The sequence below is a fragment of the Pleurodeles waltl genome, chromosome 6 (genome assembly GCF_031143425.1).
Source record: "Pleurodeles waltl isolate 20211129_DDA chromosome 6, aPleWal1.hap1.20221129, whole genome shotgun sequence".
In the NCBI taxonomy this organism is placed as follows: domain Eukaryota; kingdom Metazoa; phylum Chordata; class Amphibia; order Caudata; family Salamandridae; genus Pleurodeles; species Pleurodeles waltl.
In genome coordinates this window covers 1,104,471,491-1,104,485,641 of record NC_090445.1, presented here as the reverse complement: position 1 = coordinate 1,104,485,641, position 14,151 = coordinate 1,104,471,491, and the positions used below count along the sequence as shown (strand labels likewise).

The 14,151-nt window shown below is 41.9% G+C and overlaps 1 protein-coding gene across 9 annotated transcripts in view; it reads left to right on the top strand.

Annotated features, from left to right (window-relative positions):
- CAMTA1 (calmodulin binding transcription activator 1) overlaps positions 1-14,151 on the top strand; it is a 2,488,613-nt gene that overhangs the window by 2,343,032 nt on the left and 131,430 nt on the right. For all 9 annotated transcript variants that reach the window (XM_069240215.1, XM_069240212.1, XM_069240214.1 and 6 more), the window contains 2 exons: positions 1,432-1,510; positions 7,211-7,526. In XM_069240215.1, coding sequence (XP_069096316.1) covers positions 1,432-1,510; positions 7,211-7,526 — 395 coding nt within the window. The remainder of the gene's footprint in view (positions 1-1,431; positions 1,511-7,210; positions 7,527-14,151) is intronic.

The following is a 14,151-nucleotide window of genomic DNA, read 5'->3' as shown; positions in this document are numbered from 1 at the left end:
CATGCTAAACCATGGCTGTCATAAACTCCCAACAGATTTTATGGAAATCTCTGCAAATTCCAGAAAGGTAAACGTGCTACTTGAGATATAGGTGTAAAACTACAGTACTAAATATCAGACTTTTTAAAGAATTGTGGGTAGAACATTTATGAGGACAGCTTCAGAAATCTGTTCATATTAATGACTGAACCATGCAGAATCTGACTGAATAAACTAGTGTAGTGTTTGCTCCTGTCTATATGTGGCAGCTTGTTCCTTAGAGTGAGGCAGTGACAGAGCAATGAGAAGCATGACCACATCTCAATATTGGTCAAAAAGCTACAATCTAGGCTAATCTCCATAAATATTATGCCTGAGATCCATGACTTTGCATCTGCCACAGTAGGTTAGCCTGGACGATCCAATTCTCCATCAATATTATTCCTGAGATCTGTGACATGGCACCTACCACTGTATGTTAGCCTTGACCATCCAACTGCTGTCCGAGCAAGACACTGAGTTTTGCAGAGGAATGAGTTCTGCAATACAGTGTGTAAATCGTCCTTTGGTCAAATACTTCATGATGGGCCTTCCAAAGAGTGCACAGGTAATGTGGCTTGTAATCCCCAGGAGTTATTGATTTTGGGTTGCCAGTAACTCGTGGGGAAATTAAAAGCCAATTACAAGTGGGACTATGAAGGTCCCCTTAGATATGGGGAATTACCAGGAGAATTTGTAATTGCATTCCTGGTCCACCTAGTTAGTCATGATTTCCTCCTGGCATTTCACTTATGGACTCCACCTGCTTCTAAGGTGGAGTCTAAAATAACTCCCGTTGTTGGTCCTGCCAGAACTAAGAGGTCACGCAGAAGGATGGTCGATGTGTTCAGGATTTAGCAAGTATTAGACATCTTCCAAGATCTTTAAGTTTACACCTGCTGTGTGCAGCATATTTGATGTGAAGGTCAGATTTATTGGCTCTTGATAAAATGGAGCTGCCTCAGTATGGTTTCATTTTCAATCCTTTATAGAGGTGCACCCATTTATAGTTTAGCCAATAAAGGGTTGCAAAGGTGCTAAACTGTGGATCCTTATGCAAAAGCAAATTTTGTCACCTTCACAAAACATCATCTGTGTGTAAAATTTAATCCAAACACTTTTGAGAAGGAGATTTTTCCATCAAGATTATTCTTGAGGTAAAGTACATTCTGTTGGACTGTTTTCCTTCAAAATTTGCTATTTCAGGACCTTTCACTGGCTATCTTTCTTTAACATCTCCAATATCATGGGTTTCACAATTTTAAAAACATATTGACAAAAATCAGTTTTGCAACCTTCAGACAATCCTTCTCCTAATGTTTTATTTCAATATTAAATTATCTGTGTTTATCAATGTTTTGGAAGCTAGGTCAATCTATATAGGTTGTCTTTAAATTATATTTTATCTTGCAGCACCAAGCATGCAGACAGTATCGATTTGGAACTGGAGGTGGACCCTTTGAATGTGGATCACTTCTCATGCACGCCACTGGTAAGACATTGATCAATATAGTCAAGGATGCAGTTAGTGAACTCTCTCTATAAGCAATGGTTTCAGGGTCAGAGAAAGTTCTCCCAGCAATCCTGAGCTTCAGAGCATCTAAAGGCCTCATTCTGAGACCTATTGTAATCCCAATTTGGACCCAGGCAAGAGGTTTGGCCCAAATTTAAATTATGACTACTGCTGCAATACCACATGTGTTCCCTGCACAAACTTTGCAAGATAAAAGCACAACCTGTTCTTGCAAAATACAACACATTCTGAGTTTTTCACCTTCGAAATGGGGGGGAAAAGGCAAAATTATTCTGTTATCTCTCATTGCAACATGTGGGTCTTTGAATTGGGAGAGAGCACTGAGCCCATTACATGACACAAACACCATTTTTTCTGGGTGTGGTATTACCACCCAAAAGTACAAGCAATTTGTAATGAAGCTCTTAGTATATAAAAAAAAGTAAGCAACATACTTGTTTGGGTGATGTTTAACAGATGATAAAAGTGAGATCAAGAATTTTGACTCAGTGCTGTTAGAGCACAGCCTCCAACTGTTGAACATTTAAAAGAGGATTGAATACAAATGTTTTGCAAAAATCAAGAGAGAGAGAAGTGGGAAACAGAGGTCGTGACTCACCCTCCTCATATACAGTATCACAATCAATAGAGAGTCAACCTCGATTCATCTAGGGTAGGCTCACTGGATATAGGGGAAATACCTTTTTTCTTGAAGGAACCCTCACTCACTAAATGTTATCTAGTGACATGCTTCATCACCAAGTTCTTATCGACCCTACTAGGGCTGGGGCATGCTTTGACCTCTTTTCTTACAGGAAGCACTTATTAAGGACAAAGGGTGTTGGATCTATATGAGATAATCTTTAAAATTGCCTAGGTGGTGCTCAAATCTATATTTATTCACAGATCCATCTACTGGGGAAGATGGGCAAGTTGGAGTTACTATCACCCCTTGGCCCTTAATTATGATCAACTACTTTCTGCCATATACCCCAATCCAGTGTCTTTCGTCAAAATCACCTGGTCCTTATTAAAACCCTCTTAGAAACGGGTGGCTGTTCATTAACTTTATCATTCATACCATGCTACCCACATACATACACTGTACACTACCATAAAAACCTTTCTTACAAGAGAGTCCATCTAAGGATAGGAAACACTTTTAGCCACAACAGGGGACCATAAGTATGGTCCAAAACATGGTTCTGGTACAACCTGTGTAAGCAGAAAAAAACAGTATGTACTGTGTGTACCGTGAGGTCATAACTTTTAATCAGAAACTGGAGTGTGTGTCAGTGTCTTCTATGCCGATACATAAGCACACTGTAAACCCAAGCAATATGTGAGAGGTTCAATCGGTAGTACAGACATACACTCTTATGGATACCTAACTTAAAGGCCTACTTATTTAGTGGAATCCTGGTACCCCATAGGCATCTCGGGATGGTAGTGTGTCCAGTAGTCACACACACTGCAGGGAGAATTGGTTTTGTAAATAGTTTGCAAGAGTTGGTATTGCTGGTTCTACACCGCCGCTACCTCAGGTAAATGGCCAGGTACTCATGCGATCATGGAGCCGCACTCGGCCCAGGACCTCTTCACATCCTCCAGAGCCAGAATGTTACTGATTGTAGGACTGAGCATGGATCAATTACACCCTCACGTTCTGCGACTGTCCAAACAACTTTCCTGGAGCAAGCTGGTTGAAATACTAGACCATGCACCTTACAAGGTGGCTACCCAGGATGGAATCACTTCCTGGTTCCCAGGCAGGCCTGCCATTATGTTAAATGGTACTAGGGCATTTGTTAAAAACTAAAAATATGCGGTTATCAAAGAGTCTGAAAGGAACATAAAATGCCCTAAACATGTAAAACACCTAAAATGTAACAACATTATTTAATGTTAGAAGTGCACAAAAACATCAAAATACACCAAAGAGACCCACACTACAAGGAATTTCTGGCAGAGGAGATGACACCTTGAGGCAGATTTGGACTTTTGGCACATATTTGGCAAATAAAAGCAGATGAGACTGGTTTAAAATGAGTGAGTAAAATAATGGATAAATATAAATAGAAACATTTTATAATTAAGAAACTTTGATGAGCAGAATGTTTTTTGACTTGGAAGGCAATGGCGAGTATCTGACGTGGAGAAAAAAAAACATTGTTCGTGGTAGCTAAAGGAACTCCATGGGATCTCATCACTGCGACCCTTCTCATGTGGCTGTAGTTTATAAACCCAGCATTGTTCTCTTTCAAAGAGGTCCTCTCTGAGTTACTACTGCTTTCTATTTGTTCCAAAAATAACCCAGTTCAAATCATCATTTGTGTGAGAGTGTCTAGTGAAATGTGTAGCCAGTTTTGGGGTTTCTCTTCTACATCTTATGTTACTGCGAAGTTCTCCGATTCTAGTTTTCACCTTCCTACAGGTCATACCAATGTAACGGAGTCCATATGGGCAGGTAACCATGTAAACTACTCTCTCTGAAGTGCAATTTGGAAGGCTACGCACTTTCCATGTGGAATTCAGGCACAGGTCTAGGTCTTTTGTTAGTTTTGTCAAGTTACAGACACTGCATGACCCACAGGGATACTGTCCAGTGGGCGTGGGTAGACCCCATAAGGTACCCTGACAGACTTGTATTTGTCTCTTAGGGCATGTGTGAACCAGACCGTCTCCGAGGCTAAGTGCCTTTTTTTTGTTTTAAGTCTTTTTTGAAACTTCAATGCATGTGCACTTAGTACACCCCAGTGCTTGTTGACATTTTTTCTAATAGCTATATTGGAAGTGGTTGCACAGATCAGGCGTTGGTCTTCCTAGTTTCTGACAGGTGGTTCTACGAGGACATCCTTGTGGTTGTTGCAGGCTCTTTTCTTAGCTTTACCAATGGTGTGCTGTGGGTGGTGTCTTTCTCAGTTTCAGAGAGAGAGTCTCTGCCTGTAATTTATAATCAGTGATGTTACTTAGGTTCCATCACAATCTGAGGAACTGGGCCTACTTGAGAATCTCCTGTAGAGTTCAAGGTAGAAACTTTCAAAACACAGTAGGTGTTTTTTTAACGTAAGCTTGAATTATGTGGTGATCTGCAACCTTACCTGCTCTGCAATGATATTGAGGTCTAGGAAAAACATGCTTTCAGGCAAAATGGAATGGGTGAATTTTAGATACTGGTTTTGGTGGTTCAACCAAATATGAACATTATCCGCTGTTTTGTGTGTAACTTCCCAGATGATTAAGATGTCACCTATATAACTCTTCCAAGCTTTATGGATGACAAAGGGGATATCAGATGTCAGGATTCTGCTGGTTTCCAAATTGTGGACATAAAGGCCAGCCATACTCGGTGCACAGGTACAACCATACTGGTCCCGTGTGTCAGGAAATATAGGGTGTCCTCGAATTTAAAGTTGTTTTTTTGTCAAGACTAACTTTGCGCAAGACAGGGCAAAATGTTGTGGGGTAATGTAATCCAAATTGCTTTGAAACAAGATTTCCCCTACTATCTCCAGTGTCTCGTCATGGGGCAGAGTAGTATGGAGGCTTTCAATGTCCAGGCTGATAAGTAGGTCTTTCTCTGGATTGAAAGTAAGGTCTCTCAACAGTACGAGGACATCTTTTTAATCCTTCTGGTAGGTAAGGGTTTTCTAAATGAGTGGACGCAGAAAAGCGTCACAAAACTTTGATAATGGCACTAATGCAAAGACACTGCCGACATAATGGATCATCTCGAGGGGAGTGTAACATTCTTATGCACATTCGGTAGGGTATAGAAGTATGGTATTGCTGGACTGATGTTAACCAAAAACTCCCCTCCCCCTTGAACACCCAAGGGTTCCTACTCGCGTTTTCTACCATCACTTTTATCTCGCTGATCAAGTTCGCAGTAGGGTCAGAATGGACTACTTGATCGTTCTGTGTGTCCCCCAACAGTCGTAAGCATTCTTCTCTGTAATCTGTGGTATTCTGGAAAACACTCACTTGCTTTTTAACTCCTGGCTTTATCTGTTCTGGAAGGTTTTTCTATCTTTCATGCAGAGATTGTCAATGTCCTGTAGCACTGCCTTTTCAAAGGTCGGATCTCTCCCAGAATGGTCGAGGTAGGGGGTACAAGTTTCTTAAGTTTCTAGTTTTTTATATAGTAAGGTCGTATCTTGCTGATTCAATGGAGTCAGGACTTGTCTACTCTGGAAAATCAGATAATGGCATTTAATAGTAAGAGTGGCATCCACCAAGTGCCAATGAGGCCAGCCGCAAGCAGTCGAAATGAGGTATCTTTCCAAAAGTGTGAAAACAAGCCTTTCTTTGTACATTGAGCTTGTAATTTAGTTCGGCCCTTCTATGACGTACATAGATAGAAGATGTGCCAAACTCATTTAAACTATGTATAAAATACAATGTGTTGTCCATGAATGACAGACGTGCCATTACACGTCAAGCTTAGTAAAAACCAATGGGCATACAGAAGGACTGAATAGCAGCCTGAGAGTAAATACACAGATGGGGCTGAATAGACTCTGTTAAAACTGAATTGGCCTATACGCAGGTAACCTATATGCTGTGATGTTTTCTTACTTGCCGTCAGTATCTTTGCTTGCAGGTTAATACAAACAAGCTATTTACTGGCTCCGGGTTAAAGTAATTTCTTGTTTAGGCAAGAAAAGCAATCTAATTGTATTGTCTACATCCGGCTAATTTCTTAGCTTTCATTGATACTGTTGCATAGAAGATCCTTAAAAAATCCTCTGAGGCAAAGCAAAACTGACTGTGACCAAAATATATGCTCCGACTATTTTTTTTTAAACTCCAGAGCTCTTGTTTTTTTCCCACTGAGGTAGTCCCCATATTATCACGTACTCACATAAAATAAGTTTACATACAGAGAGTCTAGAAGAAACCAATTTGCAAGACAATGGTATTTCAAAAAAACTGTCATGGGTCAGTTCTGGTGTGTCTGTGTGGTTGGAATAGTAGAGTATAGTGCTTGTGCTTTCTAAATAGACGAGTTGCTTTAGACTCTTCAACAGTCCTTCCTAAGAGGTGCTTCACCCAAACGACCTACTTCCTTGTTAATTCCATGTACCACATATTTAACCAACGGTGTGATTGCCCACATCTCATGTTGCCGCTGCGAGCCCATATCTGCTGGACCAACACCGTTTTGTACACTCTACATAAGCCTCTTGTGAAAATTGCAAAAATCAATAAATAAGTGCAGGTTCCCAGGGTCTTTCTGAGGAACTCGATGCTGGTACTGCTGAATGCCGGAGTTGACAAATATTATGGCTGCCTGGTCTTGAATGTACCACATCCCTCTTTCTTCCACCAACATACGCTTCCTTACATGTTATCCCAGTCTTCAACATTCTTTTTTATCGATGCTTCCTCCTTTGTCAATGGTGTCCCGATTTCTCTTTTTCTCTTTATTCTTTTGTGCCTTTCTCTCTCTGTCTTGCTCTGATTCAAAGTCTGTGGGTGAAACATACATCCTTGTCCCCAAATGTTAGTGTTGGTGCCCACCAGTAGGTAAGCACAGCATAGTTCCTTGAGAACTTGAGTTATTTCCAGTAAAGACGCAATAGAAGATGGTGTTAGTCCTGCATTGTAATAAACAGGGCACCTGTGACCTTTGCCAATATCACCTATGTGTCCCTGACACTGCACCTTTTTTTCTAGATGTGGGCATGTGCTCTAGGCCATACAGAAGCTGCGGTGGTGCTGTACAAGTGGGACCGACGGGCCATATCCATACCAGACTCCCTGGGGAGGCTCCCGCTCGCCATCGCTCGCTCTCGGGGCCATGTGAAGCTGGCCGAGTGCTTGGAGCAGTTGCAGCGAGAAGAGCAGTCACAGCTGGTGCAGAATCCCAGACTGCACTGCTCACCAAGTGAAGAGCAGCAGGCTGAGAGCTGGATAGCGCAGTGGCACAGCGATGCACTGACGTCGCAGGAGGCCCAGAAGGGAGGAGCTGTAACTGCAAGCCCCAATTCAGGTAAGGAACACTTGATATATTGATTAAAAACTCCATGTTGCCTTTTATGGTGGATCTAACTATACTGATCCAGGATCTTATATAAACTTAAATACTTGAGAACAGCTTATGAACATACATATAGAGGGTGGTTGGGCTATTGTACCAAGATGTCGTTTGTAACTGACAGACAGAAAAAGCATGTCAACATTTAGAAAAGTAATATACTAATATTTAACAACTAACTTACTGCCCATTACGCTGTCTGGCATGTAAGGTAGCAACAAAGGATCTCCACTTTTGTTTGTGAAGGCAAGTTTCTGTCCAGTGCCCCAGCTGCTGCTGTTCCACAACAGATGCTTTTTATGGGACAAGGTTGTTAGTCCTGTGCCCATCCTTAACCTAATCAATTGTAAACAAAACAAGGACAACGAATGAATATGACTCCCAATTCTTCCTATCAAACATCATGCTAGGAAAAAAACATGCATTTCAAGCCTAATCACAGTACACCGCATAGTCATGAATTATTAGACTACTGTGCCATCTTGGAGCTCAAGAATCTTTTCCACTCCTTGTGTCCTGATACATGGTATATCCTGTTGAACACATTAGAGATCGCATAAAAAGATATGAGAGGCAAAGATATGTCGATTTTCAATGTATTACCTTAGCCTCAATAGTAGGTTGCTCATCTACTATTAATGGTGTGACACTAAGCCGATTACTCGTCTTTACCTTGAAAAGGGACTACAATGTTTTATTTGAACAGGTTTTTTCTATTTGAAATTACAGTTCATCGCTAATATTTGGGGAAATGTTTACGTATGTGGTTTGAAGAAAAGCTTGCGTATTTGAAAATTAGGCCCTGGTGAAGCGATTTTTATCGTGAAATTCGTTTTGGCCTATTGAGACTAAGATAATAAATTGACATTTCTATGCCCTTCTCATATTTGTTGTGTGATTTCTACTTCTTTACTGAGGAATCAGACTGGCATATTTCAGAGGAAGCATTTCAAGCGGTCAATCAAGTGTAACTGTCACTGTTTGAGACTGTTGTGGGCCACATACCAGTTTTTGATTTGGGCATTTCCTTTTTCGAAAACAGTACAAGCTTATTTAGGAAATGTCTTTGATGGCCGTCAGTGCCCCTAATCTGCATCCCGGATGTTGATTTGCTACTCCCCCATAAAGTCATTTTTTTCTTTACGAAATAGGAGGAACAAAAGCACTTCTTCACAGTGCTACCCTTGTGGTGGAGGGCTAGAAGCACTAGCAGGCCTTTGCCAAATGGTAGTGCCTGCACCTGATGTTTTTTTTACAGGTTTGCAGAGGAGTACTGTCTGTCTCAACTGGCTGAACTTTGCATAGATGTTCTGCGGTTTCCATGATACATAAACCACCCCACCTCAGGACTGCCACTATAGTCCGTACCCTTCAATTACATCTAATCTTCTGCTGATTAAGAAGTGAGCGGTGGACCACAGAAGGAAGTAGTATGGTGTCACATTCTACAAAAAAGAGCAACCTTGAGATTTACAGTCTTGGTGATACGGCCATCAAAGGCACAGACACAACCAGCTCTTTAGAGTCAGCCGATCTTCCCTGTGAAATAACAGGTTATCCACTAAACCCAAGGAAGGCAACAGCATTTCCCACAATTAGCAGTCACCCTTTCAAGGCCACCATATGCACCTTGGCTGCAAAAGAGACAGGGCTTCTATCACCTGCCTTGGTGGCTTGGATGCAAAAATTTACTTAGGACCTTATTTAGATATTGGCGGATAGGTTACTCTGTCATAACGGTGTCAGATATCCCGTCCACTGAAATCTAAATCCCACAAAGAGAGATAAATGTCTCCTACGATGTATTGCAACTTTTGAACAAATACATGGAGATGACTATCAGAGAAGCAATGTTCATTTACAAACCCCATTCCTGATAGGAACATAGAGAGACCTAAAGCAAAATGGGCAGTTTCCTAACTGGTTTGTCACTTTTCCCAATGTTAATATTTGAAGGGCCATTTTAGTTTTGAATAATTTATTTGAAGGTCCTGATACAGATCAAGAACAATAGAAAACCTTGGACGTCATTTAGAGTACAGTGGCTGGTTTGTCAGTCCGCCATGGTAGCAAAGAAAAATGAATGTGCTTTCAGCGGAGCCTCCTCCTCCCACAGACTTGCTCGAGACTAGTATTCTACTGAGCTGGGTCCAATTTTTTTGTTTTTTCAAAAACAAAACTACCAAAGTGTTAATTTGTTATTGAAAAAAACAAAGAAGAGAAGTCCCTGACATCCCTGAAGATTCAAAAAAGTGATGGATGGAATGCTTAAATAAATCTCAACCACTAAGAGACGATTTGTGAATTTCCCGTATTAGACCACAAGGTTTTTCCTTGCTATCGTGACCAAGAAAATAGTGCATTGGGACGTCTGCCCTAAATTGGGCAGAGGGTCTGAGATACTTTACCGAAGCCCAGTGACTGAAAGGCCTTTGGGATTCTGCTTGTGGAGCCTGTGTGGGCTGTGCAATCAGAAACACAATACTTCCCCTGACTCTAAATATCTCAAGGCAACCACAAGTTTAGCAGACAGGACATCTGCCACAGTTTTAATAGAGTACCGCTTCATCCAAATATTAAATAAAGTCCTATGTCTGAAAAAAATAAATTTCTGCAACCTCCATTATAGTTTTCTGAAAACTCAGAAAATTGAGTTAGATATCACAAAAGAAAGCCCCGAAATAAGGGTAAGAGTATGAAAAGTGAAGGGAAGGAGAATCAGTTCACCAGGAATCCTTCCCTGCTAAAGAATGCCCTGACAAATGAGTAGGTGGTTTTGTTCTGAAACTCAAATTGCTATTCTACAAACTCCTCTCCCATTAACTTCCCCTTGGGCTTGCTTGAATTTTTACACAAAAATATTGACTTTGTCTCCTCATCATTTTCTGCTGCATTTTGCTGTTTAACAGTTATCATCCACGACCTGCTACATGACCGGAGTCTGCTGCTTAGCCCTTCAGGACTTCCAAGTATGATCCAAAAACCAATCCAGATTTATGATATATTTAATTACACAGCTATTAGAGATGGAACTGGATACGTAGTTCATTGAGTTACGTATTCACACTTTGGCAGAAAATGTTCTATTTCTTACTGAGCTTGAGTTAGGCCAAACAGAGAATATTCCATGAAACCTAAATTAATCTCATTCCTGAAAAGAAATAAAATTCATTTATGACCTCAAACATGGTTATCAGCACAATCTCCAAATTAGCTTGCACTTGTGATTGTAACAAACCGCTTCATGGCCTCGAATGTCTTGCACCTATAAGGTTCTCAATCCAGGTGTGCAAATGGTGTTCATATCTACATGCTCCTGGTCAGCCTTCTGTAATGGTTTGGTTCCTAAAACGTATCACATGGCATCAATGGAAACCTCCTTCCTCAAGCTTTTGGTGATGAGCTCTTGTCCTGTCTTTCAGTTAGATGCCAAGGTGTCAAATCTGTTGTGTGACACCTCCTGATAGTCCTGACTTTTGTAACCAAGTGCACTTTGTTACTTTGGACTTATAGGGGCATATTTATACTCTGCTTGCACCGAATGTGCATCAAAATTATTTACGCACATTCGGCGAAAACCCTGCCCCATATTTATACTTTGACGCCCAACCCCGCGGACGTCAAAATCCCACCATGTGCGTCATTTTTTGGAAGGGGGAACCTGCCTTGCATTAATGATATGCAAGGTAGGCGTTCCCTTCCAAAAAATGACTTTAAGGCCTGTGCGCCTTATTTATACTCTGGCGTCATTTTGACACACAGGAGGGGGTGGGCCTTAAAAACGGCGCACAGCCTGATGGGCACCGTTTTTTAACGCCTGGGTCAGGGCAGGCGTTAAGGGACCTGTGGGCTAGGTAGCTGTGGCTTTGGTCTCACTAGCTGTAGCAGCCAATAAGAGTTTTAGAGTTTTATCCTTCTAAGACACTGGTTTTGAAAAAGCTTAAATAAATTGAGGTATTTAATGCTCCCGTTAAGAACCATTACCCCGGTATGAGGTATTTACTGGGTGTGATAAATAGCTTCTATTCCAAGATTTTCATTTGGAAATACGTCATAACCAGCTGCGGCTCGCTGCACTCTGAAGGGGTGGGGCAGGTGCGGCATGCGGGTGGGAGACATTTAATAAAATAAATACAGAAATACTTACCTCTTCCATTGCAGCTGCGCTGCTCCTCTTTCCCTCGTCGCTCCAGGCTGCAAGCTCCCAGTCAGCCCTGCAGCCAATCCTGACGCTGCTCAAAGCAGCGTTAGGGTTGGCTGGTAGTGCCCAGCCAGGGTGCTCCCAGCCAGACAGGGAGCCTACTGCGCATGTTTGTTTGTTCGCTAGAGACGCCGGTCAAACATACATGCGCACTGAGAGGATTGCTCTGAGCACTCCCCTCAGTGCTCGTCACCCCCAATGCCCGGCCCCCTTACAAGAAAACGACAATAAACACAGTTTATGTAAAGATTTTGCAGCTGCTGTTGCTGGCAGGGGTCGATTCTCCTCCACCCTAACGGAGGAACCGCCCCTTGTCATAACATATAAAGTCAGTATTAAATGCACTGAATTCCACATGTTTAATTTTTCCAGACCTTATTCCCCTAATAAATTTCTGCAGGTTTCACCTGCCGACATCACTCAGGGGAAAACGGCTGGGCTGCAATAATTATCACACAACTCGGAATTTTGATAGAAGTCTAGACTGTGCCCATTAAATCCACTTGCAACATTCAGTACTTTTGCATTTTATACAGTGCATGCTTTGGTCTGAAAATAACAATAATTCTAGCCTGGCATAAGCATAGTACCTACCCCAAACAAACCTACCTCAAGGTAATTGAATAATGAGTACCATTGTCAGAATACTGAAAAGCTAACTTAGAAAAACATGGATTCATATCACTAACATGCAAGTATTTCATAGGCTGTGTCTAGCCCACATGCACTAAACCCAATGCGCTAATGTGAAAATGCAGAAGTTTGGGACAAAGCATTGGGCAGCGGAAGCCATCACAAGGGGGAGGGGGAATGGGGGAAATAATAAAAAAGAAAAATGTAAATGTGCCTGTGATGCCACCGCCGCCCACCTTGCTCAACTTATCCCCTGATGGTGTCCCAGCAGTCCCTGGGACACCAGCACAGCCTCCCCAGGCAATCTTGGTGCTGCTCTCATGCTATTCCTAGCATGAGGGCAGTGCCAGTACAGGTCTGAACAGCTAGGTCTGCCACTCAGACAGTGCATTGGAGTGTGTGCAGTATCTCTAACCCAGCTGGACAACACAGTTGTAGAAACCAAAGTGTGCATGCCAGTTTGGCCGGCCTAAGACGGCTGGCCAAACTGACATGCACACTTAAGTGCACTCCACTCCTCAACCCCCTCCCATGGCCCAGCCTGCCTCTCCCTGTCACATGCTGGCTCAGCCTGCAGCTCAAAAATAAAACAAAAATAAAATATTGTTCTAATTTTCAGCTGGTGGCTCTTAGCCAGTGGGGCGACTCTCATTCGCCATTGCGGAGGAGCCACCCCTGGCATTGTGTTTAAGTTATTTTTGCTTTCTTTGTTGAGGCTATTGCAGGACTGAAGTCCCCTCTGGTGGCTGTTCGTGGTTTATCGTGTTCAACAAAGTTTCAGCCTGCATCTTGTAATCAGTCTGTCAGTGCCCAAAAGGGAAAATCTCCTCTCCACATGTTCTGTTGTGGCGTATCTCATAGCTTCTGTGTGACCGCTGTCTCCAAGTCAGGGCACAAGGCCTAAAAATAGAGGTGAGGAGACTAACCAAGTTAGGCAGTATGCAAGTGACATCATAGCATGTGACATCATAGCGCATGACTTCACATATGGAATCACAGGGGGTGACATCACAACCCATGACCTCACAGGAAGTGACATCGGATCGTAAGATCACACACAGAAGTTTAGCACACTATCATAAGTACATTTGTGCACAATACAATATTTAACAAATGAGATTTTGTGTGGGGGGTTGTGTCAAAAATGTGGCGCAGCCCTGACGCAAATTGTGGGCCTCAACTATTACATTTGTTTTTTGAAATTCTGCCAAAAAGACATTGTCTACAAGGAAAAATGAGGCAGTGAATCTTTTCTGCTTAATTGGTTGCAAAGTCTGCATTTTAAAGTAGCTTATTGGGTTAAGGTACCTGCTGCAGAGATCGTTGTGTGCCAACTAAATCTCAGAGAATAATAATAATGTTAAGATAACTGTGGAGGTTATCGTACTTGCTGGATAGATCTTTGTTTTATCTAGTCCCAGTTTTTAATAAATGTAGCATAAAGGGTTATTATGTCTCCTGCAAAGTACATTATGAAACATGCAGATAACAGATTTGTTTACCTGTGTAAATAGATAAGTGGGTTACTGCAGATCCGTTTGTTACTTACAGTTCATAAATTGTAATCTGAATATTGCACAGTGAGCTATGAAGGACACGTGACTCCTACACCTCGTGACCCTCACCATCCTATGTAACACACCCTGTACATTGATTGACATTCATATGGTTTGTTGCCAATGTATAATATGTACAGGTGATGTAAAGAGCTCTGACACCCTGCATTGAGATGAGTAGCACTGTAAT